This window comes from Apteryx rowi, unplaced genomic scaffold (assembly GCF_003343035.1).
Source record: "Apteryx rowi isolate R43461 unplaced genomic scaffold, aptRow1 scaffold_47, whole genome shotgun sequence".
In the NCBI taxonomy this organism is placed as follows: domain Eukaryota; kingdom Metazoa; phylum Chordata; class Aves; order Apterygiformes; family Apterygidae; genus Apteryx; species Apteryx rowi.
Genome location: NW_020450727.1, coordinates 927,359 through 953,576, shown reverse-complemented (window position 1 = coordinate 953,576; position 26,218 = coordinate 927,359). Strand labels below are relative to the sequence as shown.

General features: G+C 37.0%; 1 protein-coding gene across 8 annotated transcripts in view; it reads right to left on the bottom strand.

Moving 5' to 3' along the window:
• The window catches only part of RBMS1 (RNA binding motif single stranded interacting protein 1), a 97,530-nt gene that overhangs the window by 14,355 nt on the left and 56,957 nt on the right, over positions 1–26,218 (bottom strand). For all 8 annotated transcript variants that reach the window (XM_026077932.1, XM_026077933.1, XM_026077935.1 and 5 more), the window contains 3 exons: positions 23,366–23,457; positions 10,438–10,595; positions 7,023–7,102 (listed from right to left, as the gene is read on the bottom strand). In XM_026077932.1, the coding sequence (XP_025933717.1) occupies positions 7,023–7,102; positions 10,438–10,595; positions 23,366–23,457 (330 nt within the window). The remainder of the gene's footprint in view (positions 1–7,022; positions 7,103–10,437; positions 10,596–23,365; positions 23,458–26,218) is intronic.

Genomic DNA, 26,218 nt, shown 5'->3' with positions numbered 1-26,218 from the left:
GAGTTTATCTGGAAGGAAAATATTACTCAGTATGGTTAAAGATATCAGGTTCTGGCCCTAAATTATTTTGAGTCATGATTTTACACGATGAGGAAAAAACAAATTAAGCAAAAGGGGAAATCTGATATCCAAATATTTAAGTAACTCCCTAAAATGAAAAAAGCTACTCCCCAAGTTAAGTATTTATCTTTGGTTAATTATCACTTATTTCAAATCATCTGGTATTGTGGGAAGCAGATGCAACTTCCAAAATACATAGTGTAAAACTTGGATGAAGTCAAAAGAAATTGACTTGAAAATGGCATATAAAGGCATCAGAAAATGCCTACATGATTCTAGCCATCTGATTCTGTATTACAGGTAGTAAATACTTCATTTAAAGCTGCATTATGCTTTCATTAAAAACCACCATGGTGAGTTGTACAAAACTTTTTTGAAAGGGTTACTATGGGCTTACATTTTCCACCATTGTCTCAAGATAAAGATAATTTATTTTAAAATGTCAGAGCAAATCTGTTCAACTGCTTGAATAAAATGATCAAGGAAAAAATTTTTAAGAATAAATATGAATTTTTATCAATGGATAACTGAAAACAACTAAATTTTAAATAGCAGGACATCTTCTGTGGTGCACTGGAAACACTCTCCTAGCAAGTTTAAAAAGAAAGAAACTTGGAAGAACAATCACCCACATGTATTTGACTGCGTATATACAATATCTACTACCTGCGGCAATGAAAAAAACAGGCATCAGTTTGTGATTTGCCAGAAGTTTGTGCTCCATGTTATTGCACAGATCTGGTCATGGGAACCCTTGTATTTCTGACCTCCCGCTTCTCGTGCTCAGCCCTGTGCCTCTAAGCAAAGCCAAATGCTGAGGACATTCCAGCTCGCACCAAAGAACAAAGCAGCCCGTCTGCGCAAGACCACCAGCTGCTGCGAGAGCTGTGTGGCGCTGCCCTGCCCGCGTTCCCAGTCCCAATCCGAACGCTCATAGCGAGGGCTGCTGCGATTGAAAGCCTACCTGTAATTTTTGACTGTTCTTCCATGCTTGGGACCTGAGTACAAGTATGTTCATTGCATTGAGGACACAACTGATGATAGTCATCGGGGGGAGGTTCATAAGAAGAAGATAAAAACCTTCACAGGAGCTGAATATGATCTCTCGATCCCCCTCCCACAGAAGGATGAACATCGCCCTTACTCTCTTCAGAATGATATCTGAAATTTACTTCTTCAGCTTAGCTTTCCTCATATTTTTCACAAATACCTATTTTTTCTCTTGTACATACAACATATATACAACATATATGTACAAACATATATATTAGATATGTAAAAACAAAAAAACCCAACAAACCCTACAAACCAGCCAAGCAATCTTTTTTTACGGTCCAGGAAGGAAGGGAGAGTCATTTTTATTGTTTAGTTGTTGGGAAGTGTGCAGCCCAGTGATGCAGGGGACCATTAATCACTCAGTGATTTGTCTGGATGTGCAAGACGGAGAGACACTTAGTACAGAAATTCTGAGTTGTATTTAGGATAGAATAATAATGATGGCTGATTTAAAGGGCTAAAATTCACAGTGGTTTTATACTTCAACAGCTAGGACAACCCGCTTAAAATGCCCACTCTACCGACACTTAACGGAAACCAGCCAAACCTCTTAACCATACGTAGATCTCTGTTGAGCTGCTGCCACCAAGGCGTTCTCTAACTGTGTGCTCTTTTGAGGTTTAACACCAATTCAGTGTTTTAAAACCTGACTGTGGAAAGTGCTGAGCATCTCCACTTTCCCTGGATTGCCCTCCTCTAAAACTAATGTTTTAACAGAAGAAAGACATATGTGGATGTAATGTTAGAGAGTGAAGTGACAGGCTTTGAAAGGAATGTAAATACTTCCCTGTTGTATGCCCTTATACCCATATTGTACACATACGTACAGCAGGATTCAGTCTTGGTTTGCTCAGTGTCTGCCCAAATATGTAACGAGTTATACTATGAAATACAAGAACAAAACTGATGTTCTTGTATTGGACTGCACGTTTGCATTCTTGACTCTATGTGGCTAATTCCATCAACATTTCAATAAGCTCTGCTTTTCATATATTAATACAACAAAATATTTTTAAATAGGATTCTTTTAATCAGTTTTCAGCTAAACTGCATCTTTTAGTGATTCTCATTGCATATTTCTGAGTGACAAAGCACATGGTACTAATGAATTCTAACATTAAAACATCACTTTAATGATACAGCAAGCCTGTACGGCTAGAAACTTTTGCCAAAAGCTCTGGGGATTAAAAAAGTTGTGCAACCCAAGATCTCAAGTATCAGTAGCTTTATATGTTTAAAGAGAAACAAAACATATCCTCCTCACCATCCTAATCTTCACTTAAATGCAGTGCTCAGGGTTACATTTCTTTAATAATTTTAGGGGTGCCATAGGAGTATATTTTGAGTAGTTATAAATAGGATTATTTTTTCTGTTCCAATGTTTCTCCTTAAAACAAAGCAGCAATTATGAACTATGAGAATTAGAGCACTGAGCACTTCAAATTTTTGATCTAACGGGTAAAATCTTGGCTCTGCTGAGTTCGGTGAGGCAATCAGGACTAACACCAGCACTGTGACCTCTTGATACCCTTTAGGTTTTCAAACTGTGGTTTATTTCTAAAGGATCTGTGAAAGATGACTAAGAAATGTTAGCTTACTTGTCAAGAGGCTTAAATTCACTATACAGGGTTCTGTAGCGCTGGATACTTTTTAGAGGTAAGCAGATAGAAAAAGCTCAGAAATGACTGCCACAGAATAACTATTTCATTTTCATTCCTCTCCTGCAGCAGATGTCCAGGATGAGAATCATTTCAACCAGCAGTGTCTACTGCACCTAGTGTACCTTCTCCTAGTCTACAGTCAGGAGCAGGGCTCTCACAGCTGTCTTTAGTTTCTTCACTGAAACAGAATCTGAGCGATCAAAATCTTTGCTGTAAGTGGGAAGAGAAGGGTGAGTCATGCATAACCTATCACTATTGGGTCATCACCATAACCCACCAGTATTACAGCAAAAGTAAAAATGCTACAGGATGCTCAGCAAAAATGCTCTCTACTTCACTCCTATGAAAACAAAAAAAATCACAGAAGTTATTTTTCATTAAAGTAAGTATGACAGAATCCATAAAACCTTTATAACAGGCATAAAGCTTTCATAACTTTGTAACTTCTATATTCTTCATTTTAAAGGTAAAATGGTGTAAATGAGACAAATACACTCAGACTTCCCACACCACGGGGATTTTTATTCCCACATAACTTGGTGAGTCCTCACAGATTCCACAGTACAATTGCTAACACCACTTCAATTTCTCCATTTTCTCCTTTTTCTCATTTTTTCTCTCTATTGCTTTTTCATTTCCTTGCACATTAATTGTTTATATAATTATTCTCATATAATATCATGTAGCTACAAGTGACTGTGAAAGGGAGAAGATGCCTGTCATGATTTTGCCCAGCAGGTCATTTACAGAATTGTTACGAGTCCAACACAAAATAAAAACATAGTGAACATTAGACAAAATCTTTATGGGAGGGAGCTTAAGTATGCTCTCTCTGTCCTCACTGCTCATCCTCTGTGTCCTGGCTCCTTATGCTAGTCTCTGCTTCCTCCAATTCACCTCATGAGGTTCACATTTCACAAGACAAATGAAAAGCTTTAAATATCACATTATTCAGTAAAGACAATAGTTTTTAAAAGAGAAAAGTAGAACTAAATACAAATGTTATTTCAAGATTATAATAGTAATGTAATAATCATGTAGTTAAAAAGGGTAGGAAATACAAAAATCGAAGGTCTGAGAGAAACAAACAAAATGTCATATTCCACAAAACAGAAACAGTATTAAAATAACTTATATAGCAAAACACAAAACTCAGGACTAGAAAAAACAGTGAAACTAATATACTGCTCCTAGGAGATTTAGAATTATACTAACTTGCAGTGGATTTGGTATTGCTCTCTGAGCTAACCTTCCTTTTTGCTGACTGAAAACAAACAAGGACACATTAAATTTTGAATATATTTTTCATTAAGCTAATATGGAGTGGGGAAATAAAGTCTGGGTAGTTTGGTACATCTGGGTTCAGCTTCATCAACATTCAGTGTGAGACACCTGTCACTCAAAAATTCTACAATCGACACATTTGTGAACCCTACGCGCTGCCTTAACCCTTGCAGATTCAAAGAAGGTTTGGTGTTTTATGTTCTCATGCTTCCCAGGTTTTACCTATGTTTTCTCTAACTGTGTTTAACCCATTCTTCCATTTAAATCCCAGCTTAGTTAAAATACCAAAGCTGCCTTATGAAAGCATGTTTTTGTTAAACAGATGTTCTTCCTCCCACACCTATTTCATTACAAGCCCTTCTCTCCTACCCTCCTCATCCTGATAACAGTGTTTTTATAGCCAGCTCCCTTTGCTGATTTTAGCCAAGTTTCTAGGACACAATGTTTTAATTCAAACACAGTTCCATTTCTACAGTTTTACTTTGCACGTATTTGAACTTGCTCCTCTATAACCCCCAAAGATGCTAATCTATTTCCAAACATTCTCCTAACCTTTGTTTGTGCAAGAGCTTTCCACTACATCCACTTTCTGCATGCAGGTAGTCTAAGACCGCAGTTGCCTTATGACTCTGCTCCACTGTTTGGCAGCCTGCAGTGTCTTATCGTGTGTAAGCTGCACCCTCGTGTAAGGCTGCATTACTAGAAACACGCCTGCTCTGTGGTGAGGAACTCCAGCAAGAATGTGAGCACCAGAAAGACCATTGCAAGAGCAACACAGCTTCACAGCACTGGCTTTCAAAAGTACAGTTCGGACTGTAAGCAATACAAGAAAACTGAGGGTCTTTAATGAACTAATTTCTCACAGCTCCCTTATACACCTACTCATTTGTACAATGCACAGTAGAATGCTAAGTGTTTTTGAGCGTCATGGAGGGTGCGACTCATCTCACTTAACTGACTTCCAGACATTTAGGGTTATCTGTTTCTGAGCTACTCATCTAGACACGCTCTGTAACCACTGGTGAGAGATAGCTACCTTCAGACATGATTCATCCCATTCTAAGACAGCTGCCAGCAGAGATACATTGGTCGCTGCAGGTGTGTGCTTCTTTACATTTTTTAGACAGGGAACCTAGATGACTACTTTGACGTGGGCAGGTAAGCATTAGAAGTTAAAGTCAGGGAGGTGGATTACATCCAAAGACCCTTCTTTATTTTCCCCTTTCTGACATTCACCAGTTCTGGGAAATTTTGCTGTCCTAATTAATCACACTTTTACATTAGTTTCTTTCCTCCACACTCTCTGCAGAAATCATTCTTATAATTCTGCGCAGCAATTTGTTATTTCTACCTGCTAGAACCTGATAATACAAGGGTGTAACTCCAGCTTCAGCAACGGCCCACCAGCGACAGAGTATGATCAACAATGATACGCTTGACAGCTTGCTCATTGAGGACAGGATAATGCAAGTGGCAATACAAATGAGCAAACTAAAAAGCATTAATAGGAGGTTCAGTTACAGTTTTTTACTGTCTGTAATTGAATTTAAACCCCTATATGTTAATTTGAACTCTTGGTTTCCCCATACTTTTTACTTGTAATTATGTCTAAGCCATAGCAGCACTATAAAAATAATCACCAAGGGTGGATCACAGCACAACCAGCATTCAGTGAAAATCATTCCATGATCTCCTTGCCCCTAAAGGGATTTTCCATCTCATAAAAACACAGATTGCTAAATACATGAAATAATAGGAAAATAATGTTACAGCCCCTATCTATAACATCCAAAGTTTTAACTAAATAATCACAGTCTCAGGAATCCATCCCAGTGCAAAGGATCTGCAAAAGCCAGTGAAGTCAAAACCCTGCATTAGATTAGCGCTGGTGAAGGGAGTGGTTTCCTGTGCTCTGAAGCAGCCTTCCATCCCTACCACAGCCCAGACTGCCTCAAACTGGAGCAATCTTCCAGGGATGAGGCATGTATGTAGTTTTAACAAAACAGGCTACATTCTTCTCTGCCTGCTGATTGCTGTTTTCCTTTTCCTATGTTCTCTGGGTCAGGGTCTGACTATGGAGAATGTATCACCAGTGGGATAAAGGTGGCTTCAGTAAACGCATCAACAATGTAAACTGCAAAATTCCCACTTGGGATCCTCAATAAAATAGTTGCCAAAAGAAGCCTGGAATCTTAGACATATATTCTTTCCTCAGTTATTATCCTGTTTTCTTTCTATTTTACTCTGCTGCTCCGAATTTCCTTTCCTGATTTTTGAGTGTTTATGGAACATGCTTTTTGTCTCTTAAAAATAGTGCTGACAAAACAGGCAAATTGATAAGGAGCTGGTGCGATGACAAAATTGCACTATGGAGCGTCTCCTCCTTTTGCCTTGCACAATAGTTCTAGAACTGGCACTCTTTATCTATCTCCTTTCATCTTCCTGGAGAACCTCAAAGCCTATTTTGACATGAGAGCAAAATATCCCAAAGAATGAAAGGCCTGGCATAAAGGCACTGCTGCAGAATCTAATTTGCCATTTTTGAAAGGAATTGGAAAAATCATCAACAGATGGCAAAAGTCGTCCATTTCTTTTCTCTTTAAAAAAAATTGTCTGTGGACAATCAACCAAATTCTATTCTGATGCAAATACAACACATACTTGTCTTCTGACTTCACCTGGGATTATGTGGGATGTAAATTTGTGCATAGCTGGCTTAAGGCATCTGAGCTGCTTGTCTATTTGCTAGAGAACAGCACCAGATTCCTAGAAAAGGTTTACTGTAGGAAAATGACATACTGTATTCCAAGCGAGCAAGTATTACTGTCATCCAAGAAGACAGTTTAATTTTAATAAGCCTACTTTTGAATGAGAAGTCAGATACAACAATCAGCATGACAGGCTTTCACTATATAGGCGGTATCCCATTCATACATGTTGTTAGAAATATATACAACATACCAGAAACTCCTGCTGGTGTCTTTATGAATTTTCCATTAAAATGAGCAATCACTGCTTCACATTTTTCCGTTGATTCCATCCTATGAAAATAATTATTTACATAAATTAAATGCTCATCCAGATTCCATGTTTGCAATTTTTTTAGCATATTTCTTGCTTTTTATCTCTTCACTTTTGCACCTTGCTTTCCCGTGTGTGAGCAACAGAATAGGTGTTTTTAAGAATACACAACTTCAGAAAGGTAAAACTAAACTGAATGAAGATTTTACGCAATATGAGGCCAAAGTCAATACCAAACTGCAAATACAATACTTGTATTTATTTAAAGATTAGGTAGAGCATAATTTGGACAGCTGTAGTACAAAGTCCTATGCTGTCCTGAAGAAAGTAGAAGGATTGATACACAGTCATTCATAATTCAATCCTTGGCTTCTATGGTACATAGAACAAAAGTTAATGCCACTTTTGATAGAGGATTCTGAAGGGTCTGTAAGGTTTAAGAGCAATAAACCCAAATATAAACATGCCTGACTACGCAAACTGCCTTTGTAGCTTTTAATTTATATCTTAAACTATTGCAACTAAAATATCACAACTACATGATGCAACCATCCCTTATTTTGTCATCTCTAAGTTACCTTTAAAAACAGGAACTAATAACTGAGTAGCTGTGATGGTTTCCAAGAATTTATCCAGCATCCCGAACAGGTTAGCACACTTATCAAAACTTGACTTAATAGCTGGATGAAGTACGAGAGAGCTGGGTGAACGACTGACATTCTCTACTGAGTGTGGCTACACAGATGGCAGCTGCATCTTTGCAGTGCCATGGAGTAACTACCAGTCTGAACTAAGTTGGAATTCATGACTGGGAGGTAAAAAAAAAATTCTTTTAAAAGAAGAATATATTTTATAGCTGTCTGCAAACTGATGTTTGGATAATGATGACGCTAACAGAGATTTTCTTTTCATTCACTCATTGAGTTTCTATAATGCAGATCCACAAACTAGGCCCAACGACTTGAGCAGCAAAGAAGCAGCTCTAAGAAGTAGCAAGTCTTGGCACCTTTTAATTTTGATAGCCTTTCTGCACAGGCCCCAGACAACAAGCAGAATCATCAAAATGGCAGACTAAACAAAACTTCTTCATGGTTTCAAAAATGTTTCTAGAGAACTTGCAGAAGTTCTGGATTGTTGGATCTGAATCAAAGAAACCTAATTTTTCCTCTTTCAAAACAATGTAATTTAGTCTCAGACTCAAGTCTGGACTTGATAAAATATACTACCCCTTATTAACCTAATAAAATGCTCCTGAAGGCAAGAAATGAAAATCTTTATTTTATGTCTACATGCTTTGTGGACAATCTTAATCTTAACTAACTTTCATCCAATAATGTTCCAATATCTGCCTTGCAGAAGAGCAGAAAATCTGAGTAGATATCGTATTAGCAGCTTATTCCAAAAAATTATTAGTATAATACAGAACCTATTGAGAAAATATTTACTTTGAAACTAATTTCTTACAATGCCTTCAATACAAACAAGATTTTGGATACACACCAATCTTTTGGACTTTAACGCAGAGTTTAAAAACTCTTCTGGCTGTACTGGAATAAAGCTTTCCTAAAAACCCTCTGATTCCAGGAACAGTCAGTAAGCAAGTTTGGAAAGAAAAGACAGTATAAGTTTGCAATGCCTATGGAATTTTAAGCTCAGATGCTACTGGATTCTGCCCTTCATAGTACCAAAAAGTAAATACTGCATTTGAGTGAAAATATCAGTATTTTCAAAATTAGTAAATATAACATGTGGGTATATACTCACTTTGTAAGTCATCCAAAAACACATGCACACATTTTGTATATAGTTGTATGGAGTTCACATTCAAATGCTCGTACATGTGCTTGTACAAAAAACAAAAACTACAAGTATATGAATGAAATAAAAATGCCAAATTAACCTTTCACCAAAAATATCGCAAACATTTATTATTTATTTGAAGGGGAGAGGAAGAAATCTGGGTAGAAATCAAACTCACTGGTTTTGCAGTCTTAAATAATTAAAGACATATCTTCCCACTGCTTCTAATTTTGTTCCTTTGTTGTGTTTCTTTGAAACAGGCCAGTCTGCCAAGCAAATAAATGATCTCGTGAAAAAAAAAAAAATCGCAGTCCTGTGAACTTCCCATAGTCAAATCACAGTGAAACCAGTCTCTAAAATTTTTGGCTTCATCAGGAGATATAATTTGTTCAGTTCTTCTTTGTGCACTATTTTTAGACTTTTTTAGTTGTTCAGACATAGACCTACTGTCATATTGGCTGAATATCTGAATTATTGGAACCTGATTGTTGGCAGAGTTTTTATAAAATATTTTTGAGAATCTCAAATCTCAATTGCTCAAAGCATGCCTCTATTTTTGATAACAGAAATATCCAGTCTAAAGCCTCCAAATTTTGATTACTGTGCCATCATCCGAGGTTTAAAGCAGGACTTAATCAGACATGGGAAAATACTAGAAGTATGCAGAAAAAGCTTTTGATGAAGGGACCCCAGAGCAAAAGTCTGTATTAACTAGAGAAAAGGTAGACTCACATGGACAGTGTATTTAGGAGGTGTCTACTTATTTATGGAAGATGTTTTTTCTTGTTGATTTGGGAGAAATATTTGACTGAGCTGTGAAATATTTTAAGGTGAGATTTACTGTAAATGAATAAAAATATTTTCATTCCCAAATGACAACATGTTAATGAGCCAGAAAATTCAAAGGACTGACGTTTGAAGAGTGATGATGAGTTGATTTTCTTAGAGGAACTAATGAAAAAAAAAGTTCTTCCTTATGGTCTTCTGTCTGGAATTCAAGCCTCGAAAGCCAGAAATGCCACAGCAGAAGTTTCTTCCCCTCCTTCGTAGGAAGGCTAATTCCCCCCATGTTTTTGAGGAGTCCACATTTAGCAAAGATAAAGATCAGTTAACCTAGGTTTAACTGGTGGCATGGATAATGGGCTTGAACCCCAGCCACGGGATTAGCCCATGCCAAAGCCCTGCATGACTCTTGCTTGCTGGTTCAGGGCAGAGGAGAAAGGAGAAGTACAATGAAGAAGTGAAAGCTATGGAGAGCAGACTCTTACCCTAGATGGTTGTTCAGTAACAGTAATAGATTCAGATTTAGCCTTATGAACTGAGACACGGCCATATTAGCTTAAGCAAAGGACAAATTAACAAAGCCCTGCTGGTGTCTCTATTTAGATCCCCTTTTCTTTAAAAGTTTGGTCACTTTCTATAAGTTCTGCCTTTTCCACCTACTCTGGATGAAATCCTGAATATCTGGGAAAAGTTTGTTTTTTTTTAAATAAAGAATATATTCTTCTTCTATTAAAAAGAGGAAAAAACAGCATGGCTAATGACATTGAAGTACCTTGCAAAGCCAACTCCACGGCTTGTCCCACTCGAGTCACGCAGTATCCTCGTAGAGATAACCTGCCCAAACGGTTTAAGCATGTTCTCAAGCTCCTGCTCATCCATTGAAAGTGGCAAATTGGAAATGTATAAGTTAGTTGGATCTTGTTCTTGTTGCTGAAACAGAATTAAAAACAACTATTATTGTTCCTGCTTGATACGTTGGAAAGACATTTTGAACACAAAGGATAACAACCATTACATACAACTACGGTTACACATTTTGACTTCCCAGGCCCCTTTCTAAAGGCTGCTCTTCCCTAGCATTAGCAATCCCCCCCTTTGTCATTGTATACAGACTTCCAAAGAGAAGCTCCCCTCTTCCTTAGATATTGCTGACAATTACATTTTTAAAGTGGAGAAAAAGATGAATAATTGACCAGTTTATATACTATATTACAACTTTAGGTTTAAGGTTTTCCATAAAGAAGAAGAAAAAGCAAAAACAAAACAAAGGAAAGAACTAAGCAGACTGCAAATATAACACAGGTGGAAAAACAGCTAAAAGAAAAGCTGGAAGTAAATTAAAAAGAGAAAAGATTGGAATGCGAATATGAAAATAATAGAGAAAAAGGAGAAAATGCATTTAAAAGTATGTACATTGCCAAAATATTACCATAATAGGCTGATATACACAAAAGTGAGTGGGACACCATCTTCTTCTCCCACACATGAACATTTCTGAGTTTTCATCCAACTTTTACATTATGTATTGAGACAATACAAAAGTCTTCCAAAAACTATCTCTAGCAACAGTCAAAAAGACAGAGGAGGACAGCGAATGAGTGGTCTTATTAGCTATAGGAGACAAATGTAGTCAAATCTTTGTAATTCCCTTAACCATATGGCTATCCATTTTTTGTGATTCATGTATTTAACAAGAAATTCCATCCTTGACCCAGGAAACACTTTTGTTGAAATCGGTCATTTCCAGTGTTTGTCTCTGGATTCTCTAGCTCTGATTTGGGATGCATCTTGGGCGCCTCTCTCTTCTTGCTAATTGCTGACCATGCTCTATGGTGATACATCCTGAATCTACAAAGATTACCCAGTTGGGCCCTAAAGTTGTGCAAAACCTTGATGACTATCAGCGTGGCTCCCTGTATAGATCTAAGTCTCTACAGGATGCATTAAACTCTATAGGAGAACTTTTCTGGAGTTACAGACTGAAACAAACCAAATTTTGTTGGCATAGTCCTCAGCGTATTTTCATTCTGCGCAAGAGGGCTAACTTTATTCAGAGAGAAGTTTAAATCAAACCAGAAAACAAAAGCAAAACCACAACACTTTCCTACTGGAATCAAAGCATTCGTTAAAGTGATTATAGCTATATAGCTGGTGATACTCTCTTATGCAGATTAGACATCAATTTGTCCTTAAATTACTCTTACATTAATAATATCTCAGTATCTTTAGTAGCATATTGTATAATGTAATAATCTTCTATCCTAGATATCACCTCTCAGTTGTGGCTAGGTTTTGCTAGCAATATGGGGGGGGCACAGGATTGAAATTTTCACATTCCCAAAGAGATTGAAACTAAAAATGTTCAAGTAAATTGTATTCTGTGTGTGCTTAAGGCTCTTCACCGTTTGCTTTTTCACAGTCTCACATTCAGCTGGAAAGGGCTGATGTTTTGAAGTTTCCTGTATGGATTTTTAAGAAATTTCTATATCAAAGGACATCTGAAAGGGAAACGTTCTCTGTGCACCTTCCCCATCTGCACACAGTGCCACTGAGACGACTGTAACTCCTAGCCACACTGCACTCCCACAGAGCTTACAAAACACAACCTTTTCCCAGGTGTTCTCCTAGTCAGTCCATTTAAAGTCGCTTACAAATGGCGTCTGATTACTACACATTTTCCTTGGTACCTAGTGTTAGGCAAGTCATGCAACAACATGAAGAAAATACTGTTTTAAGAAAACAAACAAAGAATAAAAAAATTTCCTCCTGAAAATAATATTGAATCCACACAGTGCACAGAGAAGTTCATGGTTTGAATTATCTTAGAACATCTGACTTCTCCTTCATATTAGAAAAAATCAGCAGAAAAAGAAGATGAGAAAATGGATTCACTGAGAGTCCAGAGTTCACATTAATATTCCTTGCTGGGCAGTGTTCATCCATGAGGGAAAAGAATCTATGTTACAATATTTTTGACATACAGTTCATATTTTCTCAGCTAGGAATCTTAGAAAAAGACAGCTTTAATGCTTTTAGAATTAATTTGTTACTTAGACTGTGTTAGACAATTCTGTTTTATAACTTGCGATGTAGGCTTGCTTTCTTCTTTAATGAATGTTATTAGCAAAAGCTTTATTTGTGGTTTTAGATATGGGCATCACAAAATTGCATTTCTAGCTATAGGTTAATTTTCTGAAACTCAGAGTAATCTTTGAAAAGAAAATTTTGCATTTTTAAAATTTTATTATAAGCTGTAAAATATACTGTACACAAGCATGCTAAGACTTCTCTAAAAAACCGAAAACAGCATACAAGTTGGAAATTAGACCCTTAGAACATTTTCATCTACTTTGCTAATATTTTTATTCTATAATAATACAAATCCTGAATTATATTATAAAAATGTTCTTATTACAAAAGCCTAACAACATTTGGAAAGATGAAAAAATAAACGACACATTCTGTTCATACCAATAAAAATGTAATCTACATGCAAAAACGCAAAGCTTACATTCAGAAACAATGAATGGAGAAAGAAATTCACTTTAAATGCAGAATGGCAGAGTAGTAAGTGTTTTTTGGATGACTGGGGATATCACATTCCCCTTGTCTGGGGTTCCTGTTCCAACCTGTGGGGTTACCACATTTTCATTATACGTGAAGAGCATTCAGGACAAGAGATCACAGGCCTTCCTTGCTGAAAGGTATACAAAAGCCTACTGGGATTCATGATGCGACACAAAGCTTTTCCTCCATACACACTAGGGAGCATAATTCTTGCACCTACCAACCTATCAGAGAGAACATCATGCCACAAAATCATGTTATCAGAAAAAGAGACAGGAATGCTTCTGTCTTTAGAGTATCAGCAACATTAGCACTAGCCAATTTGCAAGTGCCTTTGGGAACTGGGGGAAGGGAAAAAAAAAAAGAGGGAATGGCATCTGAGGAAATTGCTCTCTCTAAGGAAATTGCTTTTCTGAACAGAAAATATTTTGCGAAGGAAAAATTTGACTTGCTTCCCATGATACAATCCTTACTTTGTAATAGTAACTAGATTGGATTTCTGTCAGGTGAGTGCTGAATGGGTGACTGGAGAGGATTTAGCTCCAACTCCTACTTTCTTGACACTTTCTCTATGACAGTATATTCCAACCAGAATACTCCCAGGAATTCAGTTATTTCTGCTTTTCATCCTTCAACAGAACATACAGACCACAGTGGGAATAGGGAATTTGAAGGTATTTCTGCAAACGTCTATAGCTAGAAGCGGTAAAGAGGGCACGTATGGGAGAGGAAGGGCAAAAAGAAGGCCAAAGAATCGGGTGGTCACTGGGAAATTCGGGAATGCTAGCTGAGATTTCATTCCTTTGTAATTCTCCCAGAACAAAATAGTTTAAATGCCAACAAACACATTCCAAAGCGTGCAAAGACTGCAGACGTTTAGGTAGTGCCCCAAACCCTTGGGCACAGGCAGCAGTTCAATCATAAGAGCAAATAGATCAGGATAGATTAATTTAATCCATTTCTTCATTTTGTAGGAAAAAAGACTGTTTCTGCTTCCCAAGCTAGTTGGTTTACAATACAAAGATAATGTTGTTGGTAGAGTAGACCTATTACCTATTAGACAAAACTAGCACATATTTGGAATTTATTATAGAGTTTGGCAGTGGAAAAATTATGCCTAGCAATGTGTGAAACATCTCCTTGTCTGCCCCTTTATTACTTCTGCCATCATGCAGCTTCTGTCATCTCCATTAGACTAGTAAGCCTTAAAATAGTGATCTGGGTGGGTTTTGAGAGATTATAAGATGCAAGTAATTTCCTTTCCCTTGGAACACGCTAGATTTCCAAGCTTACTTCCAAATGGTAACTGCAGCTAGGACTCCCTATCCATCTTTATCCTGTCTTGCACAAAAGTCACTGTACAAACAGATGTTTGCTCTTATATAAAGTTTTGGCACTGAAAATGGTTAAACAGTTAAAAATTCAGGAAGTTAGGAGAAAGACAAACTTTTTAACTTGTCCCTATGCCTCTCTGGCAAACAGCAGTTTAATACATTAACTTCTGTGACTTCCTTCCTTACTGAAACCTGTCTCATCATAGTTTGGTTTGCGTAATTATTACAGCTCTGTTTCAGAAGGGAAAATTAATTCCTCTGATATATAAGTTTCTAATCTTTATTCTGCAATTTAGCAAGTAAGTGAGACTGCATCAAAAATATTTGCCAACACGAACAACCCAACTCAAACCTTGCCTATAAGACTGTAAAAATTCTAAATGCATTCAAAGGTAGATTTTTCTGTGTTTCAAATCCATGAAGCCATATAAACTGCTTTCACCTAAGAAATCCTAAATCCCTTTAAATGATTTGTATCATTTCATGGGAATGATTAAAAAAAAAACTCACTAAAGTCAGTGGAAAGATTCAGGCTAGTAAGCTAAAATTAAAAAATTAAAAAATAGAACACAGAACCATTGAGATTTCTTTTCTTTTCTTTTCTTTTTTTTTTTGATTTAACTGATCTAGGAAAACTGTTTAATTTGAGAGTCTACATATTATCTTTGAGTGCAGGGTCTCCTCAGTTTACACAACCTTCAGCAGGTGCTGAAAGTGCTCAGTTCTGTGCAGGTTATGGGCAAATGTCAGGGAATTTCTGAGCTAAAGTAAGTATTTGTGTTACTGAGGCAACTAGGATGTTTTATTTTTAGCAATTCATGTCAGCAAATTTCTCTTGGTCTTTTCTCACCAAACACCTTTAGATGTGTCTCCAGAACTTCTCCAGCTGAACACAATAAAACAACCATTTAGAACAGTGCTCTCTTAGATCAGTGCACTTCCTGTTCCTAAAAAGCACTGACACCACTAACTTAATAAGCTGAATAGAAGATACAATATTTCTCAGAAAAGGGATAGGAATAATCAACGGCTAACGTTCATTTCAGTGGAAAAGTGGTGATCAGGAGTCCCACATAATGTGAAGTGCTCTACCATCATCTGAAAGAAATTAACAAAAACCTCCCTGTGCGTGTGGAACCGTTCCTAAAATTCAAGCAAGAAACTTGGCAAAATGATAAGACATCTGTTTTCTCTTGCTCTGTGTAAGGTCACAGTTAACAGATAGCCATTCAGAAACATGTGACTAGGCACTGCTCACAGCATGGAAGATCCTCTGGCTGATAGGATGGGATTAAATGCTTGTCTGCCTCCATATAGAAACTATTTTAAAATTTACAATTGGCCTGTGTCTCACTGAAATACGTCTGTTTTAGCCACAGTTTTCATACTGGCTGACCAGGAGTTGTTAACAAGACAATTCAGCAGAAAAATTGCTACCAGAATCTTCACTTGTTGCCCGGAATCCCCAAAACGTTTTATATGATTAATAAACTAAACATTTTAATTCATTTTCATAGGCTCATCTGTATTATAAAGAGGAATAAGAACCATATAAAAAGAAATTTTTAACTACAATTAGCACCATGTTCAAGTTTGCAATCAGACTATCAATGCAATCATACACTTCTTTTTTATTCCCTGGCATTCGTGCTTGCTCTTTACTACGCGGGCACAAAAGTGCACCCTGGGAGCTGTAACGTTGCTCATGGGTGCCACCATTTTCCACAGAAAGCTCAGAGAGTCCACCAAGGCCCGTAATAGGGCATGCTACCCTTGCCTGAAAAGCCACAGCACTGCTTAGCAACTGAGATAAGACTTTTGTGGGCTGAAGCTGTGTACACAAGGGAAGTGGTTGTTAACTGTCTTATTTTATGCAAATGCAATTCCTGCAATAATGGTCATTTAGCCCTCAGGTAAGCAAAGTTTGGCTTACCTTCAATTTATTGTATAACGACTTCTAAGAACTTGGTTTTGCAGTAATATGCACTGTTGCAGTGATCTGCAATATGCAGATTTAAAAGAACTATCTTCTAGCTTTTTATTTTAGCTAATTAAAAATTAAGTATGCAAATGAAGGGATATTTTTTAATTTTTTTTAAACAGTTCATTACAATTGTACTATAGGATTTAATGCTATTGCTTACAAAAAGGACCACAAACTGGGTAAAAAGAAAACTTTCCTTTCAAGACAGTTTCTAGAAACTGCTGTGAAAAACTGCTTTAGTTAGCTCCTGTTTGCCTGTCATCTGTTCTTTGGCATTCAGAAGCCCAGATGAAGAACAAAAAATATCGCAATATGCCTACCTTCTCCAGTTAGATTAAGTGCACTAGCTACCATGGTAACCTAAACTTATTTACTTACTTTACTCTGTAGGAATGAAAACCTATTTAATTCTCCAGAAGGTTGCCACAGTGAAGACAAGTACAAAAAGCAATACATTGTTAAAAGTCATAAAAGTTAGCTGTTTCTCATACTTGCTAACTCCAAGTCATGTTCTTCTGCCTTTAGTACATCATGTTTAACAGATATGGAACAGCCTTGACTTCTGCTACAGAGATGAGGACAAGCGGCTAAGCAGGCCCTCCCCTCCTGAAAAACCCTTACCTCCTGTGCAATTCAGACTTGCAATTCAGACTTGTGTCATAGTGTGACAGTTCACTTTTCCAAATGTTTGAAGAAAAATGTCATCTAAAATAAGTTTAGAATATAAAAAATACTCCTGCAATGGACTTAACTGGAAAGAAAGATAAAGGGAGAGCTTCACAGTTCTGCCTTCCTAACCATTAGTAAAGAATATAAAGATTACAAGATTAAGACATCTCTAGATTCTAGAGGATCAATCTGAACCCAACAGTCTAATATTTAAAACAAACCAAAAAATAACCTAGGTAATGAGCTTAAGAGTTGGTCTACTGCTTTGAGAGCCAATAGACTGCTCCAGAATATGGCAACAGTACCTTATGAATGGTGGAATAATCAGCGTAGGCTGGTAAAACACACTTTGCAGTGTTATCACAGGCATCCTTCTGATGCAACTTGCGTGAGAAACAATTCTAAAGACAGCCCTAATTTTTTGCACAAGCCTGAAATTGGTGAAAATATTTGGTGAGTTGTTAATGTGAGATCTGATACAAAAAGTAGGAGTATATTTAATTGCTCCAGCCCAAGTAAGTGAATATTTTGAAAAGGAGGGAATTATTGTGAATATGATGCCCTAAGTCCTAAAAAAGTGCTACTGTGGAGAAATCTTTGAACAGATAAACAATGAGTCTTCCCCCMAAAATGCACATTGGTACATAGAACAACATTTCTTGGCTCAAAATTATGTCCACAGATCGCCAAGGCCAGGAATTATTTTTATGGGTTCTGTTATAAATAGCATACATTTACCAAAGATAAGTTTGCACTTCCACAGGAAAAAAATTAGGAAAACACAAATGGGAAAAGAATGAATATCATTTGTTTAAGCTGTAAGGGTCTGTCAGTGACAATCTTACAGCATAGTTAAGTGATGCCTAGGGTAGAACTAAAAAACTCATGAACAGAGAAAGCAGGAGTAGAGGAGGAGTCGGGAAGGAAGCCAAGGTCTTCAAAAACATAAAAGCTGGGGGATCAGGCTCATTGAACCTACTGCAATTGTGTTGGATTTGGGTGGTAAGTTATTTTAAAGGGAGGGCACCATGCCAATTTTAAAGACAGGACTGAAATACACTTTTGAGAGCACTGGACTCTATGCTCAACGTGGACTTTCTTGTGATGCCCAAAGCGCACTACAAGATCTTTACAAAACGCAGTAACTCAGTATGTAGAACAGTTGTAAAAGCGATAAACCTTTCACCATATTACCTTGGAAATTTGTATACCTACCATGAGCTAGATAATAGGCCTATACAACTGTCGCTGCCATGCCAAGAAGGAAGTTAATTAGCACTCAGTGAGCTCTGAGTTGCCGCAGCCAGGCTGGTAGTCTAACTAGCTTAGACATCTCTACATTGCAGGCAGTACGATATAGACATTCTCTACTTTATTTAGGCTGTAAATACAATCATAGTTCTCTTGGCTTAAATTTGATAGAAGATCAGATAGAAGGATGCAAAGAGCTGTATTATTTATTAACCATTCTTATTCAGTAATTTTTACTTTTTTACCTTTTATATTTGCATATGAGTTTACATCCAGAGGAGTAAGAATTAAACCCAATTTTCCATTTAAAATGGCTGCTTTTCCAATCATCTGAAATAGTTGCTTCTGGAGCCATGAGTAAACAACAGATGAATACCATTCAACAAGAGAGAATTTTATCTGAACACCAACTCAAACTTCTCATATTAAGTTCAATGTCAAAAATGTATGAGGATTTAAGTTACTCATATCTCTATAGCATTCAGGCTTCACTGTCTCTAGCATGCCCCTTACAGATTTTCAGTTTTTTAAAATCTCCATTCAAAATGCCCATATACAGTACATTTCCTGTAGGCATCTGGCTTCAGATGCTAAGACATTTACTATCTGTTCTGAACAGTGTAGAATCCTAGTTATCTCACTGATTTTACCTTTGGGGTGGGGGAAGGAGAGGGGAATCACTCAGATAATAAAAACCCATCCTGACAGCAAAAATGACAACTTTTGTAACAAAGATCAGCAGTGTTTGTTTATTGACTGTACTGCTCCTACAGAAACAATTTTTTTTTTTTAGGGTTCATTATATTTAAGAAACAATGTAAGGTACGATACGATTTAAGTTGACTAAACACTGAGAAAGCAGTATTTCATATCCTGTTACATACTTTTTAGCCCTCTATCCCAGAATTATAAAGAGCTGGGATTCAGGCAAAGGTTTCCAAGCACCAGATCTTTCCTCACTGGTATTTAAAATATGATTTGTTATTTTAATGGTCTCATTTTAAAATACCATTTCTACAAAATATTTACAAATCTACCATTTTCTACAAAATTTAAGCAATACCACATTCCTCTTAAGAGAGTCACCAGATGCCCAAACTCCACGCTCCAAGAAAGTTACAATATTCAAACAACTACAGAAGCATTGAAAAGGAATCTTTATTCTTTGTCATTCTTTAGTAAGGGAAGGCTGCTGAGCAAATCTTAGATCCCATTGCTCATCGAGCCATGAAAATGGAGATATTCAAATTATATCTTTAATAAAACAACAAACCTTACCATGAGGATGAGCAGAGCTTTGCAAGAACACTACTAATCTGATCTAGGAATGCGTRGTTCTGCAAAACCTTCTTTTTGAACTTTTTATCATTGGCTTATTATTAAAGCACTCCTCTAGGAGCAAGGACAATAAAATAATTAAATGGAGAAATTTCAAGAAGAAATTAAAATGAACGAAAATAAAAATTGGACATTCTGCCAGTTACTAACTAGTTTAGAAGTAACAGTACACTTGCAAGACAAATACTTGTTCTTTCCCTACCTTATCTCTAGAGTAAGAGATAAACTATTGGTTTTGTAGCATGCCCTGAAACAAAGCGGCTACCATCACAGCTCGCATCATCTCTTGATCCCTTTCCACAGCCACATAAGCGCCCTGGAAAAGAGACTAACAAGATTAAATGCTGGAAATATACAAACGAAATAGAGGAGACAGGCAATTGCCCATTACCTCCATTTTATTTTTCAGTGAAAAAGCTGCACCTATCCACTGGCAGTGCACTAACAGCTTATGGTAAGCTTTCATCAGCGTGAGCTGACAGACCAACACGACTCAGCAGAGGCATTTCAGTTTAGCTGTCAGAAGAAGATACTTTTAACCAGCATAAAGCAACAACTTCTGAAGTTGCTTCAGAAGCAATCAACTTAGTAAAGTTTTCCAAATTCAGACTTCTGAAAGAGCAGGATAATTGAAGACATAACGTTTCTTGAGCAATTGTCTAATATTTGGCTCTTTAACTGACACTATCATCATGACAGCTCTCAGGATGTTGCCACTTCTCTGCAATGACCCCAACTGGAACAGATTTGACAGGACGTGGCTCGAAGCTAAGTCTCAGGCCCCAGGCCCTCCAAGGCTGCTCAACACTAGCTGAAACGTTGCAGATGAGCCTGTATTTTTCTGGAGTCAGATCAACTTGTAAACAGACAGCTGAGTACTGAATGATCTTACCCATTGGACAGAACCTCACAAAGTCAGATATTCAATGTCTATAAAATAAAGAAGAGCTTTACTATGGATAATCTGAAGTATTTCTATTGACTAGGATTTTTCGATGATCTTGCTGAAGTGAATAACTGTTAAATAACTGTTCCCCTACGTGTAGCTCTAGTGTGACACTGCAAAAAGTGGTTTATGGCAGTCAGATTCAGAGTGCGGCTCCAAGTACAAAATTTTTCCTTCCACTTCATCTGCTGCAGGTCATGGGACTGCCACAGTGATGTGGGAGGACAAAGAGCACACAAAGGAGCCATACTACTGCCAGCCACGGACGCGGCATAATGACAGGTCCAGTCAACTGGTATTTCTCCTTGAGACGGACACGGTTGTACTGGTCAATGAGGGAACCCATCAGCGAGACAGCTGACAAACTCTCCTCCAAATCTTTTGGTGTGAAATTCAGGGTAAAGCCACACTAAACAGTTTCGCTGTAACAAGACCACTTTATAGCACAGATGGTAACATGCAAAAGGATAAAGTAGTAAATACACAAATGCATGCAAACTTTTATACAGTTTCTTGTATGCGAGGAGTCTGATTTGCTAATCTTGTCAAAACAACTTTAAGTGACTTGTGATTCTCAACTTGAAGCATTCAACTGGAGATATGATTTTTCAGACAAAAGGAGAGTAGCACTTCCCATAAAAAAATCCAATGGCTCAAATCAGATAGACAAAAATCAAAGCACTCAAGCCTCCCAGTCACTCATGAAATCTTTGGTACTGTTTTTTGGGGGTTTTTTTGGAAATAATTCAAACACTCTTACCACATTGAGAAGCAGAATAACATGTTTCAGTCTAATGCAAACTTTAGATATACAGAATACCCTCAAGTCACCAGGCCTGATACACACATAGTATCAGAAAACCTATCAAAACTGTCCAGTATTCTGGTACACATTTTTTAATTAATACTAACAGAAAGAAATATGAGCAATATAGTCTATGGTCTCTTTCTGCAACTAAGTGGTAGAGGAAAGCATCTGGAAAAATACACTATGGAAAAAATTAAGAAATATTTATTAGATTAGTATAGAGAATTATTGGAGCTTCTCTGTCTACTGGAGTCAAGAAGACAAATCAGACAGCTAAACCTTTTCATTAGCAAAACAAATGTATATGAGTTGTATTGTCCTTTCTCTCTCCTCCTACTTAGATTTCATATATATAAGGTGGTAGACTGAGGCTTTGAAAAATCTGGTCTATATTTTACAGCGATTAACTAAGATGTTAAAATAGTGATCCTGCTTTGAAGAAATGGCTTCTCATAAAATACAATATTTATTTAAATAAAACATTAGTTATATGTTATAAAATCTCAAAACTAAAGGTAAATTGAAAGGTCTTTATTAAAATACATAAAATATTACAAAAAAAAGCCAGTGTTTCCCAGTAAGCATGTATGTTTGTGTCATGGCTGTAATGAAACATGCATTAAGTATGAAACATATGGTTTCCATTTTGTCGCCCTGGAACCCATCCAAAGACATTTTATGTTGTTAGCTTAACTGTTCTCTTCAGCTGAGAAGCTGTGGAAAATATCTCATCTGAAAAAAATCTGTACTTAATGGATAACTATAAAAGATTTTCTAGATCTGCTGCAGACTCTACTTTATTAAAAAAACTCTGAGATTACTATTTAATTACTGGAATTTTTTTAATTAAATCTAATTTTCAAATTCAAAAGAAATTTTCTTTAAAAGATACCACAAATTACATGAACAGATTATGATGGGAATATTTTCTTTATTTAATAAATTTATAGTGGTGTCTATGGCATTCTGCTGGAACCAGGACATCTGACTGAACAAGAATCCATGACAAAATCACTAGTAATGTATTATCTCCCCAGTTTTACGGGTTTGCAAAACTTATTTTAGGTTGAAAGACCACTGCTCTGAAGATCACTGTTAACTAGTAACTGGATTCAGAAGCAAGGATCAGTAAAAATGAGACAAAAGGAAAGATTATATTTCTTTCTCTGTAATAATGCTTTGTTTTGCCCTGATGCAGAAATAGATTGCCAAAGAGTTGGCTGAGAATTTGAAGACATCTATCATGAGAGTCCAGATCTAAATATTAATTTTGTTAACACAAAATATACTAGAAAAGTTGAAGACAGAATCCCAAGCTTAAATTTTGCCATGTATGCTTAAAATTCACCCCCAAATTGTGAGACTGCTAGCCTCAGTAACAACAAACAGGCAATATATAAAACCTGTAAATTATTTCAGCTATTCACTTGTGTCCAGAAATTAACACGTTGAATTTAATCTGTGAAGCCTTCTTTAGTGTGGGTTCTTATAAATTACTGCTAATTATTCTCTTGACGAAGTCAATGGGAAAATAATATCATGAATAAAGTGATAAATCCAACCAGAGCAGTTTGAAGACTTTACTAGACTGTCTTTCTTTCATTACCACATTAGCTGAGCTGATTAGGGATAAACCAGTTGAAAGTCCCCATTTCGTTACCTTAATGTCTCACATGGCTTGCAGTCTGTACTCTCTGTAAAGGGCCTGCAACCTGAGAATTCACACTGCCAGCGCTTTGCCAATGTGTAAGCTTGCTCATCTTCAGAAGCCATTGCAAGAATTAGCCAATTATTTTAACTCACCTTTGCCATCTGCGCTTGGACTCCACTAGCCTTTAAAGCAGAAACTGCCTTCTGAGCAGCTGCTGGGCTGTCAAAGTCTACAAAACCATAACCTGAAAAATAAACCATACCTCATGAACAAGAAGACAACCAGTTTATAATCAAACAGTTCACATACTACTAGCATGGGTATCTAATGCAATTTTCTTATGAGTGAAAAGGGACAGTTTGAGATCCTAAATTCTTCATGTAGTCCCAAAGCAACCAGACTACCAAAGTGCTTCAACCCTGAGCTGCTGGGGACCTGTCCTAGTGGGAAGAATCAATTTCCATGGCCATTCACCATCAGGCTTGTGTCCAAATTCCAACAATTAGTATGGTGCTTTGTATTAGCAGCTATGTATCCACTAAGAGCGAATATGACATAATTAGTTTATTTCCCAGAGATCACTAAGTAAAGCATAATCTGTTAATTTTTCTAACTAGATTCTTAGTCCAGTTTGAGTAAATGACAAATAAGCCTTTGAATTACAGGCCATTTACTGAAAATTGATATAGGAATTTAGTTTAAAAGATACATACCTACTGCAACATAATCCAATTTCTGATAAACTAGTTACTTTATTGTATATACATAAAAGATAGTAGTTAAACTAAAAAAAAGAGTGAAAATCCAGGTCCATTGAAATCAAATGAATTTTTCCCATTCTTGTCACTGAAGCCAGAATGTAAAAAATTGTCCCTAAAGCATTTTTATGCTGTAAAATATAATTTTTAAATGTTAATGTAAAAGCAAAGTTAATTATAATAATTTCCATCTTAAATCTGCCCTTTCTTAAGGAAATATATACAGTAGCTTTTTTCTTTTTCGAATAACAATTTACAGCTAATAGATCCCAGGATATATGAACAGCATTATACCCTGGCCTCTTATCAGACACTGACCTTATAGGCTGGAATTTTTAATGGGATCTGGGAGCTAGATGCTCAAGTCTCAATGAAAGACAGTCAGAGTTTGGATGCTACTTCCCATAGATGTTACTGAAAATCTTATACTGTGTCTCTCACCTTCCTTTTTTCCCCCAGTGAACAGCCTTAAATAGAGAAGTCCCCCTTCAATGTCTAAGTAGGGTTAAAAAAAACACTCTAGAGGACCAGAAAATGCAATTATTTCCTCAGAAAGTAATAGTATACTCTTAGAATATGTCTATCGGACAAAAAGGCTGTATAGAGATGTATCTGAACCAGCTTAACTCAGGAAGAACAACCAGAGCAGTCTTGTACATCAGTGCAAGCTTAACCTGCTAAGAAGCTGAAGAAAGCAGCATATTGTTTGGTGTAACATGTGGTGTGGTGGACTGTTAAATATTGACATGAAACAGAGTGAATTAGCTCATATCAAGTTTTGTGCTGCCAGGGCAAAATTAGCTTTCCATACTCACGGTAGCAGAGGCAATCAACACCACCGCACTGTAGGGCGCAATATAGATGAAGTTACATACTGATACCAAGCATGCCATCCAGGCTGGCTTTGCTATCTTTTAGATGATATGTAAACTCAATCCCTCATGGCTCCAGTTCATTCAAATCCTATGGTATGTTTTTTTGGCAAGAGTCAGAGATGCTGTCAAACTTTTGGTTAAATTCCAGTTAGATATCTGCATTCTGCCTACTTACGTTCCCACTGCAATTTCAATGACATGCACTGAGCTTCCCTGTAGCCTTAGGCTGCTGTATATTGTTACAAAAGACTTAGTTACTGCTTTTCACCTGTGAGGTTTATTGGAAAAATCAAATTATTGGGAGAAATTTTGTGCTTAAATCTTTGAAGAGTCAGGATCATAAGCAGTATCACTGACAGAGCTACTAAAGCCTTTGGGAATTGGGGGAGGGAAGACTAAATTAGTTAAGTGCTGTCATATGTATTAATGAATTAAAATACTAGAAAAAGACATCTGCTCTTTCCTAGTCACATTATGTGCAGATGACATCTGCAATACAAGCTGGGAAAAAGTTTTGTAGAAAGTTCAGAGACTGAACTTTCAGCGCCATTTTAAGTGCTTGGGATGTGGCGCTGAGAATGAACCTGGGCTGCTGCACCGCTTCCGAGTTTCCCCCAAAACTCTGACTTGATTAATGACAAATCCGCCTCTCCTGCCTCTGCCTATCAACTTTGCACTTATTCATGGGGTCACCATTAACATTGCTAAATCAGCTGACTCAATTCTTTACTTTGCTTAGAAATTATCCTCTTAATTGCAAAAAAAGTCTGAAACTTGATACTTCCCGTGTCTGCTGCCACACCTTCCCCCACCATGCATGTTGCTGGGATATGGTCTCCCTGTAATTGCAATGAGTGCTCTAGATCAGTGAACTGAATTGATGTATCCAATTTATTTAAAGGAGTTTTATTATTTTTTCCAGCTGCAATTACTTTGGTGAAAATGAGCCCCTTCTTTGCTCCCAACACATTGAATAGCATAGAACAAAACACAATTAGAGTACTGGAACATGTAATTAAGTACGGCCTTAAACTATTCTAATTAATAGAGCTGATTTCCACAATATGTAATTTTTTCAGACGCTTAGTACAGTCGAATGATCTTCTGTAAGCTTCCCTAATTTCTGCAGGCAAAAGGGGAAAAGCTGCTTTTAACTCCATTTTTGTTTTAAAAATAGAGGCTAACTGCCAGACAGTGCTGTGCATGTTAGCTGCACTCAGGTTTGACTGCATCTCCAACATAGGCCGTCTGCCAGCTCCACTGCAAACAAATACAGCGAATATGCTGACCATGGGCAAGAATAAGACTAGCTCAGGAATGAGAATTGAGTAACTTTTTAAAATCACTTAAAATACAACATTAGTATATCTTA